Source organism: Hyperolius riggenbachi, chromosome 1 (assembly GCF_040937935.1).
Source record: "Hyperolius riggenbachi isolate aHypRig1 chromosome 1, aHypRig1.pri, whole genome shotgun sequence".
Taxonomy (NCBI): domain Eukaryota; kingdom Metazoa; phylum Chordata; class Amphibia; order Anura; family Hyperoliidae; genus Hyperolius; species Hyperolius riggenbachi.
In genome coordinates this window covers 390,741,325-390,767,928 of record NC_090646.1, presented here as the reverse complement: position 1 = coordinate 390,767,928, position 26,604 = coordinate 390,741,325, and the positions used below count along the sequence as shown (strand labels likewise).

At 44.0% G+C, this 26,604-nt stretch overlaps 1 protein-coding gene across 1 annotated transcript in view; it reads left to right on the top strand.

Moving 5' to 3' along the window:
* Positions 1-530: 530 nt before the first annotated feature.
* Positions 531-26,604, top strand: part of LOC137517515 (cyclin-dependent kinase 4 inhibitor B-like) — a 30,620-nt gene continuing 4,546 nt past the window's right edge. Inside the window, exons 1-2 of the mRNA XM_068234497.1 lie at positions 531-952; positions 23,637-23,882. Coding sequence (XP_068090598.1) covers positions 824-952; positions 23,637-23,882 — 375 coding nt within the window. The 5' untranslated portion in view covers positions 531-823. The remainder of the gene's footprint in view (positions 953-23,636; positions 23,883-26,604) is intronic.

Genomic DNA, 26,604 nt, shown 5'->3' with positions numbered 1-26,604 from the left:
ATATTGTTTAAAAAACAACAGTTTGCTTTCTTAAAAATGCAGAAAGTATTCAGTTTTAAGACATCAAACTGTTGTTTTCCATAGCATTTTAGTAAGGGGGCTTTTAGGGAGTACATTTGAAATCGGCGCCGGTAGACTTGGGCGCAGGATACAGCGTTATATAGCTGATCCTGCTTCTGCACAAGTCCAGGCCGATTTAATTACTATTCCCCCTCCAGGTCTATGGAGGCGCAGGCTGCGCCCAAATCTAGCAGCGCTGAAAAGCACTGCTCCGCTCCAATGAGTTCTGGATCACCATGAGCTTGCTGGTTAGTTTGTACCTCTAATATTGTTTGATACACTGTATAAATGTGTAAATTTATGAACTTTCGGTTTCCTTTTCCATAGTAGAAAGGAACTGCAATGCCATTAGAAAAGAACTGAAATACCATTTTTTATGGGTAGAGGGCAGTCTAAGCCCTGTAGATATAAATACTGTCATCGTAGACAAGTCAGAACAAAACACTGGTGCTTGCAGACAGCGCAGCTGGGGAGTGCTAGTATTGCTACTAGAAACGAATGACTAATGAAGCAGCTGTTAGATGGGAAATCTGACATGAAGGAATAATGAGGACATACATTATATGGGTGGTATCATAGCACTACGGACATCTCAGCCAGCATCCTGTCAGTCCCGGACTTCATCTACAGTATGCAGGACTAACGTCAGATCATCATTAGAGGGCATAGGTGAGGTGCGGTGCTCCGCTGTGGACAGCAGGTGACAGCTCCTGAGTGACAAAGGGCTCAAGTGACACTTTCTTCAGTAATCCACAAATGAGGCATGGCTTCTAACATCGACTTACTATCATCTGCAGCAGCCACTGGGAATGTGCAACGGGTCACTGAACTGCTAACAGAGGACAAAGTAGATCCCAACCAGAGAAACTCCTACGGGAGGACTCCCATCCAGGTAAGAGCAACGCAAGTGGTGACACTTTGTAACAATGTAAGTGGCAAGAGGAAGCAGCAGCAACCACATAATCACAGTGTAATCAGCCGGTACATAGAACATATGCTAGTTACACAGGATGGTCAAACTGAAGACTGTTTGGCTGTGTGTGGACAAATTAATGCATTTTCTGTAAAATTGTTTGCCTTTTTCGAAAAATGAACCTTATTAAATTTCTTAGTGCTCCTCAAAGCACTTATTGGACCATATCCAGTGGAAGAAAAAAGAGGATCCTTTACGCGCCACAAATAGCCATTGCTAATTTTACCAGGTACAAAACATCATCATTGGCAGGAGCAATCACTGAGATCAATTCCAGACGCATGTAAGTAAGCCGAAAGGTATCCAGGGGATTCTTAGCCGTTCGTTCAATATTTATTTCTCTTTATTAACAAAAAATATAAAACGGTATTTCCAATAAAGTTGACATGCAATGACTTATATTCGGCACAGATGTGGACAAGGAGGTGCAGGGAGGGTCGGTCAGTGTTTCACCCCTCAATCAGGGTTTTCTCAAGACCATGAAAGCTTGACTGCCCCTTCCTCCTTCACCTCCTTGCACTCATCTGCGCCAAATGTAAGCCCGATGGTGCCCATTTTTATTACGGACAACGTTTTATATTCATAACAATAAAGGGAAAGTTTGTATAAAATGGCTCAAAAAGTTACTGTATACTTTTCGGTTTATTATTTAATTGGAGCACATCTGCTGTTCTTACTTTCTTTATTTTTTTAAAATATTTTGAGCAGTATTATGCCTTTATCAAAATCTTCTTGAGTGACAGAACATTTTTTTTTTCAATCAAACAATATGTTCATGACGAAGAAATTGATCAACGTCCCACACACTGGTTGCAATGTCGGGTAGAATTCTTTCAGATTATCATTCAAATATGGGTTTACACCACTCAGTTGCAATGAGATCGATGTCAAAGTCCAGCCCTGCTACTAAATCGATCTACAGTCAGCTAAAAGCAGCCAAAACGACAGCTGATTCCTGGGCAATGGACGAAAAAAATATGAATCCTGCTCAATGGACAGAATTTCTATTCTGTTGATTGAACAGACCAATGTGTATTTGATTTACTCTTTATTCAAATAAAAAATATCAAAAAGTTAATTGAACACAAAATCAATAAGCGCATAGCTAGCATAAGAATGACTATGTAATTTCTGTAACTATCTATCTCATTAACTAATGTCAGTTGCAGATGCTGTACGCAATGAAACGACCTCAATATAATCAGCAATCAGTAGTGATTTTCCTGAGGTCTCCAAACACATATTATCAATATTTATATTTGGTCGACCTTTAGGTTCAATTTTTAAATTCAATCAAGGGTGGATTGAGGCTCTGTTGTGGAGCTGTGTAAATAATGCAGCTTACTGCACTGCAAGGATAAGCTTACAGGACTTTCACAGTGGGAGGATAGCGTTGCATTTGTGTAGCGTTATGGTAACGCTCTGCTGCAATATTGTTACTTCTAAACTAACGCAGGTACAGGAAAGCATACTTTTCATTGCCTATATGCTTTACTGTGCCTACTGTATGTGATGGTAATGCGGCATTTATCTGCGTTACCACCATTTTTTGTGTTGCGTTGTGATGCTGCTTTGTGACTTTAACATCGCATTACAACGCAACGTCCCACTGTGAATACAGCCTCAATAAACTTTTGGTATTCTGATTGAAGAAAATTATCAATGTAAAGGTGGCCACACACCATACAATTTTCGGTATTTATTTATTGTCTGAGAATTCCAATACATTTTTCTGATTGATTGTAACATTTAAAAAACCTGACCAACGTATCGCACTGCACCTTCAATTTTTACCCAATTATGATAAAAATGATAGAAAGCTCTGAAAAACTTGCATGGGTATGTATTAATTAACTGACAATCTACCCTGCATCATTCAATTTTCTGAAAAATTGATTAAAAAAAATTGATTAAAAAAAATACACCACTCCCCCCCCCAACAAAAAAATGGACATTTGATCAGATTTAAGGTGGCCATACATGGTACAATTTTTCATTTTTTTTGATTAGATCATTTAGTTTGATTATTCCGTTAGATCGAATATAAAGATTTTTCCAGCATGTCCAATCAGATTTTTCTTGAAAAAACTGGATAATCGTTTGAATTTCTTGATCGAAAAGAAAAAAAAATTCAACTTTCATTCAATTCGATCATTTAGATCGAATAAACGGGAAAATCTAACGTTTTTATTGTATCGTGTATGGCCACCTTTAACTTGAATAGAAAAACTTTCGATTTTTCTGTACAACTGATCATTTTTTTTTAATTGGTGTCAAATTGGATATTTTATTGTATGGTGTGTGGCTACATTAAGGCTGAAAAGTAACATTCTTTTGATCAAATAAGACTAAACATTTTTAGTTAGCTGGTTTTGATCGACTACTGATTGATTCACTGTTTCTGACTATGAGCTTTGACATCAGTTTTATTAAATCTTTTAGTGATGGAAACATACTGTATATTCATCAGTAAGTACAATTTTTAGTGAATGATAGTTTCCTTAAAGAAATGATTGTTCCACATTTTTGCATAGATATGATCATAACTAATTTAGATATGATACCAAGTTGGATTCTTTAGTGGGTAGATCGATGATAATACCATCTTTTCTTTCAATCTGAATGATCTTATCGAAAATATGATAGTTTGCTTACAATTTTACCATTATGAGCAACTTATTTTGAATGAAATCTACTCTCTAATCTAATCACTTTCACTACGTAATCACTATCAGTGTGTGAGGCTTTGATCAGTTTTTTCATCAATAACTTTATTGGAAAAATAACTCCATAGTTCAGAATTCAATTAATGTATGACTATCTTAACCAGAGTTCATTTAAAAGGACCAGGCATTGATAAATAAATGTGATATATGCTTTACAATAGTCTATAAATTATTCAAAGTACCAAAGTAATGTAATCTAGTTTCTCATAAACATATGTACAATTGCTAGAATACATTGATATTTAATAAACACTGGTTGAAACTGAAACCTATTCTATCTCCTATAATAAAATGCCACGTTTTAATTATGAGTCACGTCATTGGCTTTTAACCTATGATATCGCAGTCGCAGATAATTTGTTTCAACTTGTACAGCACTGTACATATAATCTAATAATAAGATTGTTAAAGAAGAAAAGGGCCAGCGGGGGTTATAGGCAAAAATATAGTAACTTTTCTCTAAAACATATAAATGCATTTACGTATTCCCCAGTATATTTTTGCAAATTATTTAAAACAACGAGTCAGTGAAACATTATGGTGTTAGAGCGGTACTCCGGGAAGATAGGCGGAGATTCTAGAGCAGGGCTGGAAGAAAAAGGTTACCGTAGTATCCTGCACTCTCGCTATGGGAGAACATCTTCACTATCTGCACACTGGAGGGATTAATCAGTCCTGTACACAGGACAGGCGTGCCTGGAGGACAGGTCTTCTCCCGGCCAGTGTATGTAGGCACCAAAAGTTATATGCAAATAACGTATGCATGACACACAATGGATGGAGATGTTGTACACGCTGCAGTTATGTAATGGGGAACTACTTCAGTTTAGTACTTCAGTTCCACTTCCACACCCGAGGTGTATCATAGTTTATTTTCTGACAGAACCAGCATATACAGTATTATACAGGAATTAAAGATGGCTGAAAAAGAGAACATGTCAAGGACTTGAGCTCGGCAGTAATAAAAAAACGTAATAAAAAGACAATTATCTATTAACACTTCTGCTTCAAATGACCGCATTTCTAGCAATGGCTTTGGAAGCTAAACTGTTATCTATCTATGCTGTCTATATTTCTGTTTCGCTTTTAGCCAGTCCTGGAGATTTCATTGCCTAAATGGATCACCCTTGTGCAGATTATAGATTCCTGAACCTCCCAGGCAGTGACATACAGCGACCCTGAGACTGGGTGCACACATAATAACATAACATGGCAAGCTGTGTTTTATGTCATGAGGGCCTGTACGCACTGCTGCACTTGCGCTGTATTGATTTTTAAATTCCAACGCCTTCATGAAAATACAAAAATCGCATCGCACCAGTGTGTACAGGTCTTCATGATTTTCATGCTTTTTCAAAAGACCTTGCAATTAAAAAACTGATGCAATTTTAAAAGCGCAGCAGTGTGTACAGGCTGTTAATGTTGTGAGCGTTTTTGCTGTGTTCGCATTAGCGTTTTTACTGCAGATGCGTTTTTCAAGCATTTTTCGTGCATTTTGATGTGTTTGCAGTTTGCATATAGAAACCGCATATGCATTTTGTATGCATTTTCATACGTTTTTCTTTTACATTTTATGCAAATCACTAGGAAGACAACAGGAAGCGGAAATACATCATAAAACAATTTTTTGCCAAAAACGCATAGGAAAACGCATGTAAAACGCATAACATTGCGTTTCCTTTGACTGTCATGATGTGCGTTTTTGCTGAGTTTTTGAAGATTATGCAACAAAACCAGCTGTTGAGTGAACATGGTCAGTTGGTCACTGTGGCAGGAATATTCTGGCAAGCTTTGTAGATAATAACATGGCCATGTGTTTGGGGCAAATCCAGGATTTCCAAGGGGGGGGGGGGGATTCCTGAAAGCGGCATGTGGGTGTGGCCAAAACATGGTGTGGGTGGAGCCCAATACTAGCAGTTTCTAGGCTAAATTGCACCCAGGGCGAGGGCGTAAAATGCGCCTCCAACGTGGAGACAGGTATAGGTGCCCGCAGTATAGGTAGCCAGCTATAGGTCCCCCCCAGTATAGGTAGCCCATATAGTTGCCCCCAGTATAGGTTAGATAGGTATAAGCCCCCAGTATAGCTTAGATAGGTATATGTCCGCAGTATAGGTTAGATAGGTATATGCCCCCAGTATAGGTTAGATAGGTATATGCCCCCCAGTATAGGTTAGATAGGTATATGCCCCCCAGTATAGGTTTGATAGGGATATGCCCCCCAGTATAGGTTAGATAGGTATATGCCCCCCAGTATAGGTTAGATAGGTATATGCCCCCCAGTATAGATTAGATAGGTATATGCCCCCCAGTATAGGTTACATAGGTATATGCCCCCCAGTATAGGTTTGATAGGTATATGTCCCCCAGTATAGGTTAGATAGGTATTTGCCCAGTATAGATTTAGATAAGTATATGTCCCCCACTATAAGTTAGATAGGTATATGTCCCCAGTATAGGTTAGATAGGTATATGCCCAGTATAGATTTAGATAGGTATATGTCCCCCAGTATAAGTTAGATAGGTATATGTCCCCAGTATAGGTTAGATAGGTATATGTCCCCCAGTATAAGTTAGATAGGTATATGTCCCCAGTATAGGTTAGATAGGTATATGCCCCCACTATAGATTAGATAGGTATATGCCCCAGTATAGATTAGATAGGTATATGTCCCCCAGTATAGGTTAGATAGGTATATGCACAGTATAGATTAGATAGGTATATGTCCCCCAGTATAGGTTAGATAGGTATATGCCCAGTATAGATTAGATAGGTATATGTCCCCCAGTATAAGTTAGATAGGTATATGTCCCCCAGTATAAGTTAGATAGGTATATGTCCCCTAGTATAGATTAGATAGGTATATGCCCCAGTATAAATTAGTTAGATTAGGCGGGGAGAGCTGCGGGGAGAGAGAATTTTCCACTTACCTGCCTCAGAGCCGGATTAAGGCCAAATGGGGCCCTAAGCAAAGCAGCAGATTTGGGCCCCCCTTCCCCCATGAATATTGGGTGGGCGGGCAGCCACTTATAAGCCTGCTCATTATCTGCAAACTACTTTGTGTGCAATATATATATAATCATATTCTTCAGTAAATCATATTCTTCAGTAATGTATACCCCCAGGCCGTTCATGATACAACGCACTGCTGCCTCAAGTACTACTCACTGTTATGGCGCCTGGACTGCACTGTCACATTGAGCCTGCAGCATGTTTAGGAGGAGGGAGGGAGAGGGCCAATGAGGTCAGCAGCGTCTGCCAGCCACAGTGAGAACGCTGACGTGTCACATGGTGCAGGGCGCACGCTGACTCTGCGGGCTGGAGTGGACAGCGTCTTGTTATCATAGTACAGCGACGCTCATCATTTCGGAAACCATTCAGCGCTGCTGTGGCGGCAGACTGGCAGGTAAAAGAGCTGCTCCACTGCCAAATGATTACATGCTGGGTCGCCGTAGCGGCAGCTAGGGTATTTGGCACCCGGTGCTGATTATCTTCAGACACCTCCACACCACCCCAAAAAAAAAATCTTTTGAGGAGGGTATTTGAGGGGGTTAAATGTTAAGTGCAGCAAAGTTTTGGGGACATGGCCACTCCACTTTGACATTGGGCATGAATAGGCTGATCAAGCACATCGGCCAGAGATCTAGCAGCATGTCTGATCGATACATGCAATCAATTCCTACCCCAAATTGGTTGCATCCTCGATCGGGCATGCTCTTGGCGGCAGGGCAGCATTGCCAACCAGATTTAAAAATGTTGATGGACAAAAGGCTCAAAAAATCTGGACACTCAAACTTTTAGACGGACAAGGGCAGAGATAGTGGATAGAGCTAAATCAGTCTATGGCACTTTTTTTTTTTTAGTTTTAACACCCTTTTTAAGCTTATAGGACAACTAAAGTGAGAGGGATATAGAGGCTGCCATAATTATTTCCTATTAAAGAGAACTTGTAACTAAAAAAAAGTTCCCTTGGGGGTACTCACCTCAGACGGGGGAAGCCGCAGAGTCCCAATGAGGCTTCCCCCACTCCTGTAGCTGCAGGCAGTCCAGCGCTGGCTCCCCCGAAGCGTCCCGGTATCCTCCCTATACAAGGCTGATAAGCACTGATTTATTTACCTCACCTGGCTCCAGCAGGGGGGCTGTTGCGGCTCTCCTCACGGAGACGAGCGAAAATAGCCGATCTCCGTCGGGTCCGCTCTACTGCGCAGGCGCAGGAGACTTCCGCCTGCGCAATAGAGCGGCCCAACAGCTATTGGCTATTTCCGCCTATCTCCAAGGCGGAGAGCCGATACTGCACCTGCGCTGGAGCCGGGAAGGTAAATATTTACATCCCCACTGTTCGGGGAGCTTTATCTCCCCCGTCGTGGGACCGAGGAGGACGGGGGAAGCCTCAATAGGATCCGGAGGCTTCCCCCCACCCCAGGTGAGTACCACCCAGGGGAGGTTTTCTTCGTTACAGGTTTTCTTTAAGCAATAACAGTCTCATGGCTGTCCTGTTGATCCTCTGCCTCTAATACTTTCAGCCACAGACCCTGAACAAGCATATGCAGATCAGGTGTTATTCAGACACTACTGCAGCCAAATAGACCAGCTGGGCTGCCAGGCAACTGGTATTGCTTAAAGTGTACCCAAAATGTGAAAATAAAAAGATTTTATACTCAACCATGACTTCCTACAGCCCCATAAGCGTCGAAGCATCTCTCACTGCCCTCCCAAGTGCCTACGTTCTGCTGGAATCAGCCCTGGTAACTGGCTCAGTTGTGCCAGTCAGCTCTTTTGCGCATGCGCAGCCCCTTCATCCATGTGCAGAAGTTCCGACGGGCGCAACTGAGACGGATTATCGGGGCTGATTGCGGCAGAACGGAGGACGGTGAGGGATGCATCAGTGATTATGGGGCTGGAAGAAGCCCCAGGTGAGTATAAAATCTTTTTATTTCTACATTTCACGTTTATTGTAAAAGAAAATAAATATGGCATCCTCCATATACCTCTCTCTACAGTTGTCCTTTGAAGGTTGCTGTAGGGATTTTTGCATCTATCAGGCATCGGGGAGCAGGAGAGATCACACTGAATGCTATGGAGACAGGGAATACAGGGAATCACAATGGGTGCTGCTGGTAGAAAGGGCGACATTATATACATGCAGCAATATGGAAAAATGCTATTGCAAGATGTGATCCAAAAAACAAATATGGCTTGAACAAATGGAGTCAAAAGTAATCCCAATAAGGCTAGACTCTTACACATGCTGATAAATTAAATGCAATGCCAGAGCTTTGAAAACAACACATCTAAGTTGGTGAAAGGGTTAAGTACCCCTCCTCCGTATAACCAGAGAGCAGCCAGAAGAATGCAGAAGATAATAAGCTCCTCACCTCACCCACTTTGTGTGCAGAGCCCAGTGCACTCTGTGAGGAGGGGAATGCCAGAGAAGAAATCCAGGAAACAGCCATCGAGGGAAACTGCAGTTTGAGGAGCCCGCAGCCACACATGGAGGAAAGAGATGCTATCAGAGCACGAGTAAGGAGAGAAGGTGGGCGGAGCTTATGTCACAAAGGGAGTCTAGGGAGACGCTCAGCCAGTCAGCACAGGAGTGACAAACACAAACAGTGCAGCCCACAGTGCTCAGAATCTGCAGATGCTGCGGTGCCCGAACTTCCAGTACATGTGGGCTTTTTGACATCCTGGTTGCCCTGTAAACCGGGAGTGCTCTGTCCATTGCGCACACTGTATAGAAGCTACAAATTATGTGCTGATGGGGCCCCTTAGACCCCGAACGGGGCCCTAATCAGGTGCTTGAGGTGCCTGGTTGAAGGTCCGGCTCTGACCTGCCTTCATTCTGCACGCAGCTTCTATCTTCAGCCTCTCCCGGCGCGTGTCGCAACAGTAAGAGCTCCCCCTGTGATGACATGCGGTTACGTTATCACTGGGGGCGCTGTTACCATAGCGACAGACGCCGGCCAGGACAGGAAGTACATAGAAGCTGCGCAGGATTCAGGCACCGTAAGTGGAAAGTCTTCTCTCTCCCTGCAGCTCTGCCTGGTGCCCATACGCCCGCTGCCCGCCGCCAGCAGCAAGCGAAGCCCCTGCAGCGTGAGGCCTGCTCATACAGACCCTCGCCGCACACACCCCACTTCCCTCTCGTGCAGGGGGGGTGTTCCACACACCCGGAACACCCCCTTCCGTGCGCCAGTGCGGCTCCCTGTAGTACAGTTGTCCATTTCAGAGTCAGAGGTCCGATTCTGAAAGCTACAACAATCTTTAGCTGTTCTTGATTAAGAACAACGGAAAGTGAAACAAAACAGTATATAATTCATTGATAATACATTTCACTAATGCAATTAAAGGAAACTTTTCCTATAATTTATGTGTTAAAGAATAAATTTGCGAAAATCAATAGAAACCGAAAGGGGGCGCATAAAGTATCATATACTGGCAATTATTCCTACTTTAAAAATGGGAAGTTTAGTTCAGCACCAGGATGTTGGTGGTATGATCAGCACAGCGTGCTGCTTTCCTTGTACACGCCCGCCCACCTCCTCCACTGCTGCTGCAATCACTGAATCACTGGGCTGAATGCTATATTTAGCTCAATAACTCTGTACTACAGACAGGCTCACTCTCCTCCTGCTGGGAGGAATTGGGGAGTTGGGAATATTTGTTATAAGCTGCTTACTGTCATATCCTGTTTTGGGGAGGGAAGCCCTGCTGTGTTGATTGCTGAGGAATACGAGGGTCAGTGGTGTAGCTAAGGAGCTATGGGCCACGCTGCGAGTTTTACATTGTACATTTACAGTAAAGCTTACAGGCAATGAAAAGGATGCTTTCCTGTACCTGGTAACGTGTGCGTTTAGAGGTAACGCACTGCAAGCAGTCTATTACGTCGCTAACTTCGCACTGTGACCGTCCCATAGGATTAGCATTGCAGTGCGGTAAGCTGCGTTATAAGATTTTACAACGCAGCTCCGCAACGTCCCACTGTGAATAAGGCCTCAAAGCATTTATAGAAATGATCATTACAAGCACAGTACCAATAAAGAGTCAATACTTTCTTGTAGGTGTTATTTTTTGTAGGAGAGGGGGCTTCATCTAAGGTTTTGCGGGGCCATTGTTTATGGTGCGCTGCGTTTGCTGCAGAGCTTAGTGTCAGTAAACAAAATCCTTTATAAGTAAAATTTTATATTATGCAAAATAAAGTAAATTTACTGTAGTTGAAAAGATCTTAATGTTTATTTGTAAATGTAGTTTTATTTATTTATTTTAATTTATTGTATTTATAAAGTGCCAACATATTACGCAGTGCTGGACATTAGTTTAGGTTACAGACAATATTTAGGGGTGACATACAGCAATATGACAATACAGGAATACAAGAAAAACCAGATCACGCAGCACAGTACGAGTACAAGGTAATGCCTAGTCCAGGCATGGGCAAACTTGACCCTCCAGCTGTTAAGGATCTACAAGTCCCACAATGCATTGCAGGAGTCTGACAGCCACAGTTATGACTCATAAAGGCAAATGCATTGTGGGACTTGTAGTTCCATAACAGCTGGAGGGCCGAGTTTGCCCATGCCTGGCTTAGTCAGTCACTGGATGGAACATGGAGATTAGGCAAGTTCGGTTCACTCAAATGCCTAGCATGGGTGCACAGTAATGGAGGTGCATGATCAGGTAGGACACAAAAGTAGGAGGACCCTACCCAAAGGCTTACAATCTAGAGGGAGAGGTAGGGACACGAAAGGTAGGGAACCAGAGTTCAGCTGCGGGTTTAGAGCACTTGTGAGGGGTGGTAGACAAGAGTGAAAAGGTGAGTTTTGAGGGCCTTCTTGAAGATGCTGAACTCTTATTTAAAGAAATGGTCCCCTGAACAAGCATGCAGCAGATCAGGTGTTTCTGATATTGGGCTCTATTCACTAAGCATTACTGAATTCGGTAATGTTGAAAAAAGCTGATTTTACCGATCACCATCCCAAATTACAATTCACTAAACCTATTAGCGCACAGAAAATTAATATTACAGACTATTGAGGTAAATTACCTACTTGAGCGGTAAATGCCTCAGGAAATGTCAACAAATTGCAATTCACAAAGATTTCCGCATTCGGTAAACTGGGAAAAAGTGTTCGTTATTTTTCTCCAGCTCATAGCAGCTGAAAACTCTTTCTATCAGGGGTCGAGTCGGGCGTGACCGCGGGTGGACGACATCCACCTGCTTTTTCAGAGGGTCGACGTTGTCCACCCTGGCATATGTGGAGGGGAGCAGTGCAGTGGAGGGGGAGTTAGTGGGCACAACGGTGGGGAATGGGGGACGTCTCCCCCTCCTTCCCTCATCTTGGGGCTCCCCCTCCCTCGCTCTCCCCTCCAGAACTAAAATTTGCAGCGGCTGGCAGCGGGCGGGAGTTACCTCTTCCTCGATCCAAGTGCCGGATAAGTTCTGCGTGCCGCTGCTCTGGTCTAGACCAGACCAGACTAGCGGCAGTGCAGTGCTCCCTCTCGCGCCGGAACGAGAAAGAGGTGAGTCCCGCCTGCTGCCAGCCGCCCACACATTTTAGTTCTGGAGGGGAGAGTGAGGAAGGGGAGCCCCAAGGTGAGGGAAGGGTGGGAGACTGACTCCCCCCCCTTCCCCACCGCTGTGCCCACAGCTCCCCTTTACTGCGCTGCTCCCCTCCTGCTGGGGGGACACCTGGCTACCTATTCTGGGGACATATACCCCTGACTACATATACTGAAGACATATACCTCTGGCTACATATACTGGGGACATATACCTCTGGCTACATATACTGGGGACTACTATACCTCTGGCTACATATACTGGGCACCTATACCCCTGGCTACATATACTGGACACCTATACCTCTGGCTACATATACTGGATACCTATACCTCTGGCTACATATACTGGGGACAACTATACCCCTGGCTACATATACTGGGCACCTATACCCCTGGCTACATATACTGGGCACCTATACCTCTGGCTATATATACTGGTGACTACTATACCCCTGGCTACATATACTGGGCACCTATACCCCTGGCTACATATACTGGACACCTATACTTCTGGCTACATCTACTGGGGACTACTATAACCCTGACTACATGTACTGGGCACCTATACCCCTGGCTAGGCTACATATACTGGGCACCTATACCTCTGGCTCCATATACTGGGGACTACTATACCCCTGACTACATATACTGGGCACATATACCCCTGACTACATATACTGGGCACATATACCCCTGGCTACATATACTAGGCACCTATACCTCTGGCTACATATACTGGGGACTACTATACTCATGGCTACTTATACTGGGGACACCTATAGACTTGGCTACCTATTCTGGGGTACCTATTTTGGGGGAACTGCTGTCAGATTATCTGCATTTTTGTGGAACCTCTGTTAACAGACTAAGTGTATTTTGGGAAACAGCTGCCAGATTATGTGTTTGTTAGGGGACCGGCTGCTGCCAGATTACGTATATTTTGGGGAACTGCTGCAAGATTACACGTATTTAATGGTAGGGATTAGATTGTGAGCTCCTTTGAGGGACAGTTAGTGACAAGATATATATATACACTGTACAGCGCTGCGTAATATGTTGGCGCTATATAAATACTAAATAATAATAATAATAATAATAATATTTTGGGTGTTATGTGTATTTTGGGTGATCCGCTGCCAGGTATCGTATACCCTCTTTCCCTGAAATTAAGACATCCCCTGAAAGTAAGCCCTAGTAGGAATTTTGAGCATACTCGAAATATAAGCCCTACCCTGAAAGTAAGCCCTAGCGGCAGTAAGGGGGAAAATGATGGAAACTTTTGTTATTACTGTAGCCCATAGTCTTTCGGGCTAGTAGACACCGGACACAGGAAGACAGGGGATAGGAGGAGGACACAGGTACAGAGGGGACACTAAGGCAGGGAACACACTTGTCTTTCAATTCTCTGCGCGCGTTTTTCTGCATACTTTTTCCGCACACCAATTGTGTTTCCATGCAGGTAAACGCGCATGTTTTTTCACAGCAGCTGATTTAATTGATCGAGAAAACTGACAAAATGTGCAACAACATATTAAGTCTGAACTAGCCCATTGATTAACAGCAGTTCTCAGTTTTTCTGTGCAGAAAACGCACACGAAAACGGTCAAGTGTGTTCCCTGTCTGAAGGGGAAAAAAGTGGCACAGAAGAGGTGGATCCAGCAGAGGAAAAGGTGTCACAGTGGGTGAGGTCAGGAGGACACACAGCACAGGAACATGTGTGTTCATAGAAATATAAGACATCCCCTGAAAATAAGCCCTAGAACATCTTTTGGTGTAAAAATTAATATAAGACACTGTCTTATTTTCGGGGAAAGACGGTATTTTGGAGGAACTTCTACCAGATTATGTGTATGTTGGGGGAACTGCTGCTGCCACATTGTCTATTTTGGGGGAACCACTGCCATATTATATGTATTTTGGAGGAACTTCTACCAGATTATGTGTCTTTTGGGCGAAATTCTGTCAGATTACATCTATTTTTGGGGGATACACTATGGCAGAGCTCAAACTTCCCCGGCAGACCTTTTACATCACTGTTAAGGTCATGTATATTTGGCCCCACCCATGACCAGGCCCACGTTATGCTTGACCACACCCATTTTTTCCACTCACCTGTTTTTCCAGGACTAGACCCCTGCTTTCCATGCTCTCTCTGTGCAGAAGATTTGACAGACAGCCAATAGGGAGAGCCAGGCAGCCAATAGGGAGAGCTACACAGTTCTGCTTCTCACGCTGCATCCCTTTAGGTATGACAATCTGTATTGTGGCATACAGTAGAGCTCCCCCTGGTGGCTGCAGCACATCTAAAGGGACATCAGAGATGCACTGGACAGAAAACCCCAACTCATACACACAGCTCCCTGCCTCAGTGATGATGACCTGCTACATGGCAGGTAAGTGACACTTACCAAGCAGGGCTTAGTGAATTGATGTTTGTTCAGTAAATTACAGAACTTCTGCCTCACGCGTAATATCTTTAGTGAATTTGTTGTAAAATGAAATACTCTATTTTACCGACCAAAATTATTTTACTGAACTGCCCTTAGTGAATAGAGCCCATTATTGTCAAATCTGACAAGATTAGCTGCATGCTTGTTTCTAGTGTGATTCAGACACTACTGCAGTCAAACAGATCAGCAGGGCTGCCAGAAAACTGGTATTGTTTAAAGAACAAGCGACACCCATGCTAACCTAGTAATAAAAACACATATATAAGTAGATAAATACTACTTCTACTTACATAACAGATGTATTGTGCTATCCACGTAATGATTCCTGTGAATTTTATAAAGGAAAAGCAGAACATCCTATTGCAGGCAGTGGCCATTTTGCCAAGATAATGCTGACATTGTATCCTCCCTGACTCTTGTTTTCCCCCCCTCCCTTCTCTTGCTCATTGTGTATTCTTTAGCTGCCCTCCTCCCAGAGTCATTTTTTTATTTACACATCCAATCACTGAGTCACCTCAGCCTTGCTTGTAAACACAAGTGATCAGTTAGGCAGGGAAATAAATGGAAGAGGAGGAATATATTATAGAAAAAAGAACTCCCAGCATTCAACTTTTTGGCACTGTTTGGCACTAGGGCCAGTGATCCTAAAGTATGTGATAACTCCAAACCATAACAGCAGAAAAAGTTTTGAATGCAGGATTAGCATCTTTATCACTTACCGTATATACTCGCAAGCAAGCCGAATTTTTGACCCCCCAAAAGTGGGCCAAAAGTTGGGGGGTCGGCTTGCTTGCGAGTCATGGGTGGGTGGGTGTGTAGGTGCTGTCCCTCCCCGCTCCCCCCGCGGCCGCCGCCGCTGCTATTACCTTAGGCGGCGCCGCTTCCACTATCCCCGTCCTCCTCCGGTAACTAATTCACAGCATCGCGCCCCTCGCTGCTGTAATGACGGAGGAAACCATAGAGAGCGGCCGTTACTATGGGAACCGCTCTCTATGGTTTCCTGCGTCATCACAGCAGCGAGGGGCGCGCTGCTGTGAATTAAATAGTTACCGGAGGAGGACGGGGATAGTGGAAGCGGCGCCGCCTAAGGTAATAGCAGCGGCGGCCGCGGGGGGAGCGGGGAGGGACAGCACCTACACACCCACCCACCCATACTGGGGCACTATGCTAGCTATATGGGGCACTATGCTAGCTATATGGGGCACTATGCTAGCTATATGGGGCACTATACAAGCTATACTGGGGCACTATACAAGCTATACTGGGGCACTATACTAGCTATACTGGGGCACTATACTAGCTATAATGGGGCACTATACTGGCTATAATGGGGCACTATACTAGCTATAATGGGGCACTATACTAGCTATACTGAGCACTATACTAGCTATACTGAGCACTATACTAGCTAAACTGGGGCACTTCACTAGCTATACTGAGCACTATACTAGCTATACTGAGCACTATACTGGCTATACTGAGCACTATACTAGCTAAACTGGGGCACTTCACTAGCTATACTGAGCACTATACTAGCTATACTGAGCACTATACTAGCTATACTGAGCACTATACTGAGCACTATACTAGCTATACTGAGCACTATACTAGCTATACTGGGGCATTTTACTAGCTATACTGAGCACTACCTACCTATATTGGGCACTATACTAGCTATACTGGGCACTATACTAGCTATACTGAGGCACTACCTACCCATACTGGGCACTATACTAGCTATACTGGGACATACTGGGGGGATCACGCGGCCAGCGTTTCCTACCCCCGGCTTATATGAGGGTCAATCATTTTTTCCTGTTTTTTGGGGGTAAAAGTGGGGGGGTCGGCTTACATGCGGGTCGGCTTGCTTGCGAGTATATACGGTAATACACTCAGACCAGTTGCTGTTGAAATTAGATTTTTATGGTGACAATACCGCTTTAACCTCTTTCCAGCCGCGCCTTCAGTCTCCGAGCGGCTATTGCTGCTCGGGAGACTGTTAGACGGCGATATTTACACTGTGCAGCGCTGCGATCAGCAGCAGCGCTGTACTGGGGACAGCCGTGTGACACGGCTGTCCCCCTGGGGGACAAGAGAGCAATCGGCTCTCATAGGCAGAAGCATATGACAGCCGATCGCCGTAATTGGCTGGCTGTGGGGAGGGAGGGAGGGAGGAAGGGAAGGGGTTTAAAGAAACAGTGTTTTTTAAAAAAAACAAACACAAACAATAATATTTATTATAAAAAAAATAAACATGGGGGAGCGATCAGACCCCACCAACAGAGAGCTCTGTTGGTGGGGAGAAAAGGGAGGGGGGAATCACTTGTGTGCTGTGTTGTGTGGCCCTGCAGCTTGGCCTTAAAGCTGCAGTGGCCAATTTTACTAAAAATGGCCTGGTCACTAGGGGGGTTTAGCCCTGCAGTCCTCAAGAGGTTAAAAGGAAACAAAAAAGCCTCCATTTTCTTCTCACTTCACACAAAGTGTAGAAGATAGAACCTGCAGTGCACATGGTGTCTGGCCTGCAGTGAAGGAGAAGTGGGTGCAAATATAGCTGTGCCTCTGGGCTGAGGATTCAATCGTAATCACAAGAGCACAAGAAGTTCGGACACCAGCTTGCAATTTCGTGTCACCTTTATTTTCTTCCTACAAACAATCAACATACAGTATAAAACATGCAGAGCCTTACAGCTGTTTCACAGGGATCATCCTGCTTCTTAGGAGGCTGTAGCTTAATTACAGTACACTTGAACAAAGGACAGACTTAATTAGCTGACTTGGTACAAGTAAGGGATTTTCCAAACTTCCGCCTGACTTCATGGATGACGTACCAAGTCAGGTGTGTTTTTTTCTCACACAGCTAGCTCTGCGGCTCGAGGCGGGGCTGGTTTTTGGTACGCGTTCAGCATTTGCTTGTCTTTTGGCTAATTAAGTCTCTGCTTTGTTCAAGTGTACTGTAATTAAGCTATTTCCTCTGAAGAAGCAGGGTGATTCCTGTGAAGTGTGAAACAGCGGTGAGGCTCAGCATGTTTTATACTGTATGTTGATTGATTGGAGGGTAAAATAAAGGTGACACGAAACTGCAAGCTGGCGCCTGGACTTCTTCTGCTCTTATGATTGTGGTTCTTCTCACTTCAGTTGTCCTTTAATTTCAGGAAGGCTATACAGACTGACATCTGAGCTTTGACCCTTTGACTGCCAGCTATTTTTTTTTAATATTTTAACCTCCCTAGTGGTATGATTATTTCCAGATTTTAGGTTCTGAAAGCGGTACAATTTTTTCACAAGCTTTTAGATCCTAAAAATTGTTACCGCTAGATAGATTACTCACCACCCATGGATCCATCTCGGGGTTACTGCTCTGAGCTGCAGATTCTCTGTCCCAACCTGACTTGGGATAACCACTAAGCAGGTTAAAAAGCTACATGCTAGTAGCTGTGTTTATTAAATGTCTTGCATAAATCTACATGCACCAAAGTCCACATTAGTTTGTAGGCATATCATTGAGGTGCAAATACATTTGAGACAACTGAGAATTATGCTAATTATTATGAAAACTTACTGTAAAATGGACTAATCACATCTCGCAGTGAAAGCATTTAATTGGTCCATTTTCAAGTTGCATATATTTGCAGTAATATTTACATAATTCTGCATCATCTTAGAATTATTTGTATATTTCAAGTAAAGTAGAAAGTTGGCACTGAGACAAAACTTTGTACTAAATGCCTTTCATACTTCTGTGGCAAAGGAATATGGCGACACAAAAATTCCTATAGATGTTTGCTGTAGGTGGAAGTAGTTTTGTACTAAAATGCCTCTAGACACCTGTGCAGGGCCGGTTCCAGACTTTTTGCTGCTTGAGGTAAACTTGTGAGGATGTGCCCCCCCACCCCGATTTGGAATGATCGCACAGCACCTGACAATTCACTCTGCCTCATTTAATGTTCTCACATGACATGCTGCAGCTCAACACAATTGTTTGTAGTGGAACCGCACTCAAACGGCCGAATCCCCAAGAAAAGGGACTTGATGTGCTGGACCTTCCCTCTGGGTACCGCCAGAGTATGTATAGCAAGGCAAACGATTGAGGTCTGCACAATCTTCAAATCGTTTTCAAATCTTTATTATCAAAAAAATTAAAACATAATGCTATCAGCAGCAACAGTCAGCTGTTTCGGGCTCCTGCCCTTCTTCAAGCCGCCCAGCATACTTGAAGAAGTTTGAAGAAGGGCACGATTTGAAGATTGTGCGGACCTCAATCATTTGCCTTGCAGCTCAACACAATGGCATAGAGTGTTGACAACAGTTGTAACAGGAGGCCATGCGGGCATAAATAAGGCACATGTGTTGTTGCCTCAGAGGGCTCTCACCACCTCCATCAGGCTGCTTGCTACATCATACACCAGTTTCCCTCTGGCCAGTGTGTCTCCGCAAGCGAACGGCTACCGTCTCTCTGTGTATCACGCTACCGCGCTCCTCTAGTGGGATATCCAGCTCCAAGTTACAAAGGTTGCGCAACAATCTATGCACTGAACTGTTTGTGTGATACAATCCCCAGGATATGGTGGCAGTAGCTAACCTGCAGGACTGCTCACAGTACTTTTATAAAGCTCAGCCATATTGGTTTCCCTTTATGGACAGGGGCGTAGCAATAGGGGGTGCAGAGGTAGCGACCGCATTGGGGCCCTTGGGCCAGAGGGGCCCTGAAGGGCCCTCTCTCTACTACAGTATTAGCTCTCTATTGGTCCTGTGCTCATAAAAATCACTTCTAAAGATACTTTGAATAGTGATAATCATTAACAAACTGTTCCCCATCCCATTCTAGCACCTCTGACACTGTAGTTGCCATTGGCAGGTTTTGGTGCGCCGTATTAATTGTTCTGTATAGAGTGCTTGGGGGGCCCCACTGTAAAACTTGCATCGGGGCCCACAGCTCCTTAGCTTCGCCACTGTTTATGGACATCTAGTCTCTAGATACTGGAACTAGCAACAAATTGTCTTTTTGGACCAAGGAGTGATTGGAGGCGTTTTTCACTCTGTTTATACTCCCGGGAGTCTTTGGACAATGAGTATGCATGTATCTAGTGTGGATGTGCTACGTGGGTGACACAGCCGGCTGTGTATGCTGTAAGTTGCCTATACAGCTAATGTGGCTCATTTTATGTGTGGTAATGGGTCGTTTTGCTCAGCAGTATATAATAAAGGCTATTGTGTTTTATAAGACTGGTGTGGAGCTATGTTTCACTATATTTTAATCAAAATATACTGTGGCTCCCCTTATGTAAGGGTTTAACACTAGCATATATGAATACTTGCTTTATGAGAGAACCAGCCCTGCACCTGTGGCGTACGGATGCAAAAACAGAACACCTATAGCTGTCTGTGGCAGTCTAAGGGTTACACAAACCAAACGACATAGTCAGATTTCAATTAAAACAGTTTTGACTTCTCTTGACAATCAAATTTTATGTCTGTAGTCATTTCACTGATTTTCCATCTGAGAAGCTTGCATTCAACAATGTCAAGCACATAACTACCAAGAATATGCTAAAATGAAAACAATGTAAAAGTAAATTTCTTTGTTCAAATTCTGCCATCATGAAAGGTCTGAAACAGATAAAGAAATTGTGAGTTCAGTTTAATTAATTTTTGTTTTGAGTTCGCCTTTCACTTTATGCGTACATACTGTAACATAAGCAATACAGGTAGTGCCCGGTTAACGAACGAGATAGGGACTGTAGGTTCGTTCTTAACCTGAATATGTTCTTAAAGGAAGCCTATATGTTCTTAAAGGAAGCCTAAACTGAGAAGGATATGGATTTTTCCTTTTAAAATAGTACCGGTTGCCTGACTCCCCTGCTGATCCTGTGTCTCTGAATACTTACAGCCACAGCCCCTGAACAAGCATGCAGATCAGATGCTCTGACTGAAGTCAGATTGGATTAGCCGCATGCTTGTTTCAGTTGTGTGATTCAGCCACTACTGCAGACAAAGAGATCAGCAGGACTGCCAGGCAACTGGTATTGTTTAAAAAGAAACATCCATATCCCTCTCAGTTTAGGTTCCCTTTAAGTCAGAACATTGTGCCATCTCTGCCCCTTGTACTTCCTCTGTGTCCCCCTGTGCCTCCAGTGTCCCCCTCTGTGTCACCTCTGCCCTCTGTACATGCTCATATAAGTTTAAAAGCCATTTTTTCTTTAAAAAATTTAAAATCGATTTTCTCAAAAACTACAAGTCCAATTTGAAAAAAATGATTTTGACTTGTTCCCATGGAAACAGAGAATTCATGCGGTTCATATCGGCTGGTCATTCATAAGTCGGGCGTTCCTAAGTCGAGGATTACCTGTATAAGCAAAATAAACAATACTCAAATGCATTATATTAAAACAAATGCTAAGAATTCCCTAGTGAATATTATTTTTACCTTAAAGGGATACTGTAGGGGGGTCGGGGGAAAATGAGCTGAACTTACCCGGGGCTTCTAATGGTCCCCCGCAGACATCCTGTGTTGGCGCAGCCACTCCGCAATGCTCCGGCCCCGCCTCCGGTTCACTTCTGGAATTTCTGACTTTAAAGTCAGAAAACCACTGCGCCTGCGTTGCCGTGTCCTCGCTCCCGCTGATGTCACCAGGAGTGTACTGCGCAGACACAGACCATACTGGGCCTGCGCAGTACGCTCCTGGTTCCATCAGTGGGATCGAGGACACGGCAACGCAGGTGCAGTGGTTTTCTGACTTTAAAGTCAGAAACTCCAGAAGTGAACTGGAGGCGGGGCCAGAGCATCGGTGAGCGGCTGCACGGGCACAGGATGTCTGCGGGGGACCATTAGAAGCCCCGGGTAAGTTCAGCTCATTTTCCCCCGACCCCCTACAGTATCCCTTTAAGGAAAAAAGTTTACTAAAAATGAATTTAGTTGATGACTGATGGCATACAATGCTTCAATATATGAGCTAGACAACAGTGTGGAATTTATAGGTTCTCGCCATGTGTGCAGTTTTCCCTGGGCAATCCGTTTTCCTCCCAGATCCCCCCCCCCCCCCCCCACACACACACACACACACACACACCAAACACACACACACACACACACACACACCAAACACACACACACACACACGCACACCAAACACACACACACACACACACACACACACCAAACACACACACACACACCAAACACACACACACACACACACACACACACACCAAACACACACACACCACACACACACCAAACACACACACACACACACACACACCAAACACACACACACACACACACACACACCAAACACACACACACACACACACACACACACACCAAACACACACACACACACACACACACACACACCAAACACACAAAAAAATACTAATATTTTATTTGTTCCTCCCCAAATTGGCCTACATTTTAGGTACGCACATTGCAATTTTGATGGGTCGAAACCATCATTTCTGACCTGTCCTATGAGCTAACAATCCATGACAGGATCGATTTACAGATCAGTACTGCACAAAATCAGTCCCGTTATAGATCAGCAGCAGATCATGTGTGTCAGAAATTATCGTTTCAACCCGCCGATTTGATGGGAAATTGCATCATGAGTACCTAGCATTAGACTTTGATGGACATATTACTATGATAGTAGCAGTAGTGTATTGTAGCCATCAGTAAAAGCAAGAAGTTTTGAATCAGGATGATGCCATGTATTGGCTAACTTAGAAGAAAAAGTGTAAGCTTTCAGTTAATAAGCCATCTTCAGGCTCTGTTCTTGACATGACTATGATAGGGATTAGATTGTGAGACCACCTTAGAGATAGTTAGAATTAGAAACTTTTTATGAAACCACTGCACTTTTTTCCACACAGCAGGTCTTCATGTCTTCTTCATCAAAGATATCATTAGAAAGCATATGTGGTTGCTGTCCATATCAACAGTCCATGAACAGAATGCCCCCTCAGTTTTAGGGCTACTTATACATGTTAGATTTTTGTTGCCCAAAAGTTATTATTTGGGTTTGAACATGTATGCCTTGAAATGAATCTACCTGTCAGGTTTAAAGCACTGTTCTATGCTGTACTGTGAGCAATAACAGGATGTCTCTCCTGCTGTGCTGGTTCTCCTCTCTCCACTATCCATAGGACAGAATAGGCTGCACAGCAGAGAGCCAAACAGCACACATGCCTATTGCCTAGTGGTTGTAGGAAAACTTTGTCCCAAAGTTATCATAAAAGATCCAGTGCCTGTACATGGCAGCAAATATTAGAGGCATAATGCCAGCACTTATGAAAGGAGGGCATAGGGAAACATACAATGGGGAATCATGGCTGCACTTTTAATGGAAAGGCATTTGTACAGTATTTGTAAATGGGAGATGATAGCAATACTTGTTTTTTGAGATATTTCATTGATGGCTAGAGCCGGATCATCCACAAGGCAATCCTAGGCAGTTGCCTAGGGCCTGGAGAGAGTCTAGGGGCCTGGTGGATTCTAGCCCCCACCAAATCTTACTAAAAAAAAGCCAGGTGACAATCAGCGGTGGGCAAAAACTGCTATCTTGCCTAGGTTCCGATTTCATCTTAATCCATTTCTGTTGATAGCACATGGCTTCAGGAGCTGGAAAGTTAAATAATGGCAACATGTGTATTTTTCCTGGGGGATTGTGGGAAGCATTATTATATCAGGGGATATCATCTGCGCTATTTTACTGAGCAAATTGTGATGTTTATTAATATTGGTAATCAGTGTATATACTCTCTCTTTCCTTCCTTCCCCTCCCCTTTCCCGCTTTTTCATCTCACCTTCCTGTCTCTCTCTATCTCTTCTATCTTTCCTCTCCCATCATTACTCCTCCTTATCACAATGGAAGGTAATGATGATGGGTTCCCCACAGATAGCACGACTACTCATCCAACATGGCGCCGAACCTTCATTACCTGACCCTGCCACTGGTACAAGCCCAGCTCATGATGCCATCCGGGAAGGATTCCTGGACACCCTTTCTGAACTTTTAGCAGGAGGAGCAAGTGTGTACAGCCCAAGAGACAAGTGGGGACAGCGTCCCATCGATCTGGCTTCAATCCGTGTTCGGCAACAGCTGATTCAACAGAACATTGTAAGTTTTTCTTGTAAATTTGGGTTCAAAAGTAATATAGAAAATGGATCTGACAGCAATGCATCAGGGAGGATTATGGGTTGCCATGCACGTTAAGATTCTTGCAAGAGTTGACACCAGTGGGTTGAGAACCATCTAGCATGTGCACAAGGCTAGTCTAAGGGCCCGTTTTCACAGCAGCCGCATGTGTCTGCGAGACGCGTAGCGGCACTTCCGGATCTGCGGTTACGCTGACGAATCCCATGAGCCGTGCCATGCACGGCTATGGGATTCGCACAGATTTGGATGGAAATGCCGGCCGAATCGCTAACGCAAGCGTTTTGGCCGGCGGTGCCATTGTTCTCTATGGCAGAGTTTCTCCGGCGCGATTTGCCTGCAGGGAAACTCTGCGGATTCGGCTCGCTCAAGTGGAAACGGGCCCTAAAGGTGGCCATACTCTTATAGATGGGCACTCAAATTGGCCTAAAAGGTAGATCTAAATCTGAAACAGACTTGTGACAGATCAGAATGTGATCAGAGAGGGATCTATTCCTGGCACACACACTAATTTTTTCTATCTATCTATCTATCTATCTATCTATATCTATATCAGCTTGAACTAAATAAAAAAAACAAATATATGGAAACACAAGGTGGCCCTTTTGGGCCCGCAGGTCTCTTCCCTCAAGCTAATTTGCTCCCCCAGGGCCCCTGCAGGGTACTCGTGGCAGTGGAGCAAACTCCCCTGTCTGGCCAGTACACTCCTTCCAGTCTGCATCCTTCCATCTTCATCTTTCCCATGTCTATTCTCTGTGATGGGAGAGAGAGTAGCCTGACAGCTGTTTCATTCCTGGCAATTCCTCTGAGGCTATAGTCACCTCAGAGCCAGAGGAAGTGCCAAGCATGAAACAGACCAATCTTACCACCCTTCATGTAGTATGAGAGCCATACTCTACACAGTCTTTTCTATGGAGCTGAACTCCCCATCAGAAAAAAATCTTTGCAAGATGCTGCACACACAGATGCTGTACAGACACAAAAGATCAGTATCTGCAAAAGATCTGTTCCTGCCAAAAATCCATTCCTGCAAATTGCATTCATAGTCTATGAGATCTGCAGATCATCATACACACATGATTTAACTGACATTCATCTGCAGATCAAGCAATCATCTGCAGATCTGAAAATCCATCCTGGTGGATCTGATCTGCAGATGAATGTCAGTTAAATCATGTGTGTATGATGATCTGCAGATCTCATAGACTATCATTGCAATTTGCAGGAATGGATTTTTGGCAGGAACAGATCTTTTGCAGATACTGATCTTTTGTGTCTGTACAGCATCTGTGTGTGCAGCATCTTGCAAAGATTTTTTTCTGATGTGGAGTTCAGCTCCATAGAAAAGACTGTGTAGAGTATCGTGACAGTTAATAATGGCGCACAGCGCCAGGGGAGTACAAAGGGCGCCCCATAGACTTACATTATATAACGCTATTTAGCGTTATAAGTGTTAAAAAATGGCGCAGGCAGTGTGCCTTACACTTATAACGCTAAATAGCGTTATAAGTGTTAAAAATTGCAGCGGGGTCGGGGAAGGAGAGCGGGAGCGGGACACTGGAGGGACATAGGCATCGGGGGAGGATGTGCAGAAGCATACGTTACCTTGTCCTGGCCGCCGATCGCTCCTTCCCTCCGCTCCTTCACTTCTTCCATTCGTTTACTGTAGTCCTGCAGCTGGTCAATCACCATGTGGCTTCAGTCTCCGCATGGTGATTGGCCGGCTGCAGGACTACAGCAAATGAATGGAAGGAGCCGAGGGAAGGAGCGATCGCCGGCCCAGGACAAGGTAACGTATGCCTCTGCATACATCCGCTGCCTATGCCCGCTAGTGTCCCGCTGCCTCTCTCCCCCAGCCCCCGCTGCCTACACTAGCCCTGCATGTGTATCATGGCGCACCGCTCTGCAATTAATGTAGCATAAAACGAAATTTACCGTTTTATTGTATTTACATTAAAATGGTAAATAGCGTTTTATGGTACACTTATCGGCAGAACGGTGCGCCATTTTTCTCCCTGCGCCATTTTCAGATGGACCCGTAGAGTATGGCTCTCATACTACATGAAGGGTGGTAAGATTGGTCTGTGATCTTTCATTTTCCAAAGACTATAGTCTGATGTGTGTATGAGCCTTTAAAGAGAACCTGAACTGAAAATAAAAAGTCAAAAAAACCATGCACAGGTCATACTTACCTCCAGTTTAGTCTACTCATCAATCTCTTTCTTCTCTCCTGCATCCCATTTGTCCACTGTGATCAATAGATTTCTCCATCCTCCATTTTAAAAATGTCTGTTACCCCATAACAGCTTCCTGGTCAGCACACTGTTAAACTGTAACATCACCCACTTGAAACATAGGGAAACATGGACATTACCTTGCACATTCAGTTGTAACTGACAGCTGCTGATATATAACTGACATCAACTGGTATATTTCAGTTCTGACAAAATATTGCCAGAACTGGAAGGGATCACTGTACGAAGAAAATGGTGAGCTTCTGAGAGGAACTGATGGTGAGGTTAGTATGTAATATTATTTTTCAGGTACATCATGTGTTTATTTGAAATAATTTTCCTCGCTTCAGGTTCCCTTTAAACTAAGTACACACAACAGTCGCCCATTGGAGATTGGGAAATGATCCCTCAGGCGACAATTTGGGGAACAAGGCTGTACAGACACATCCCTA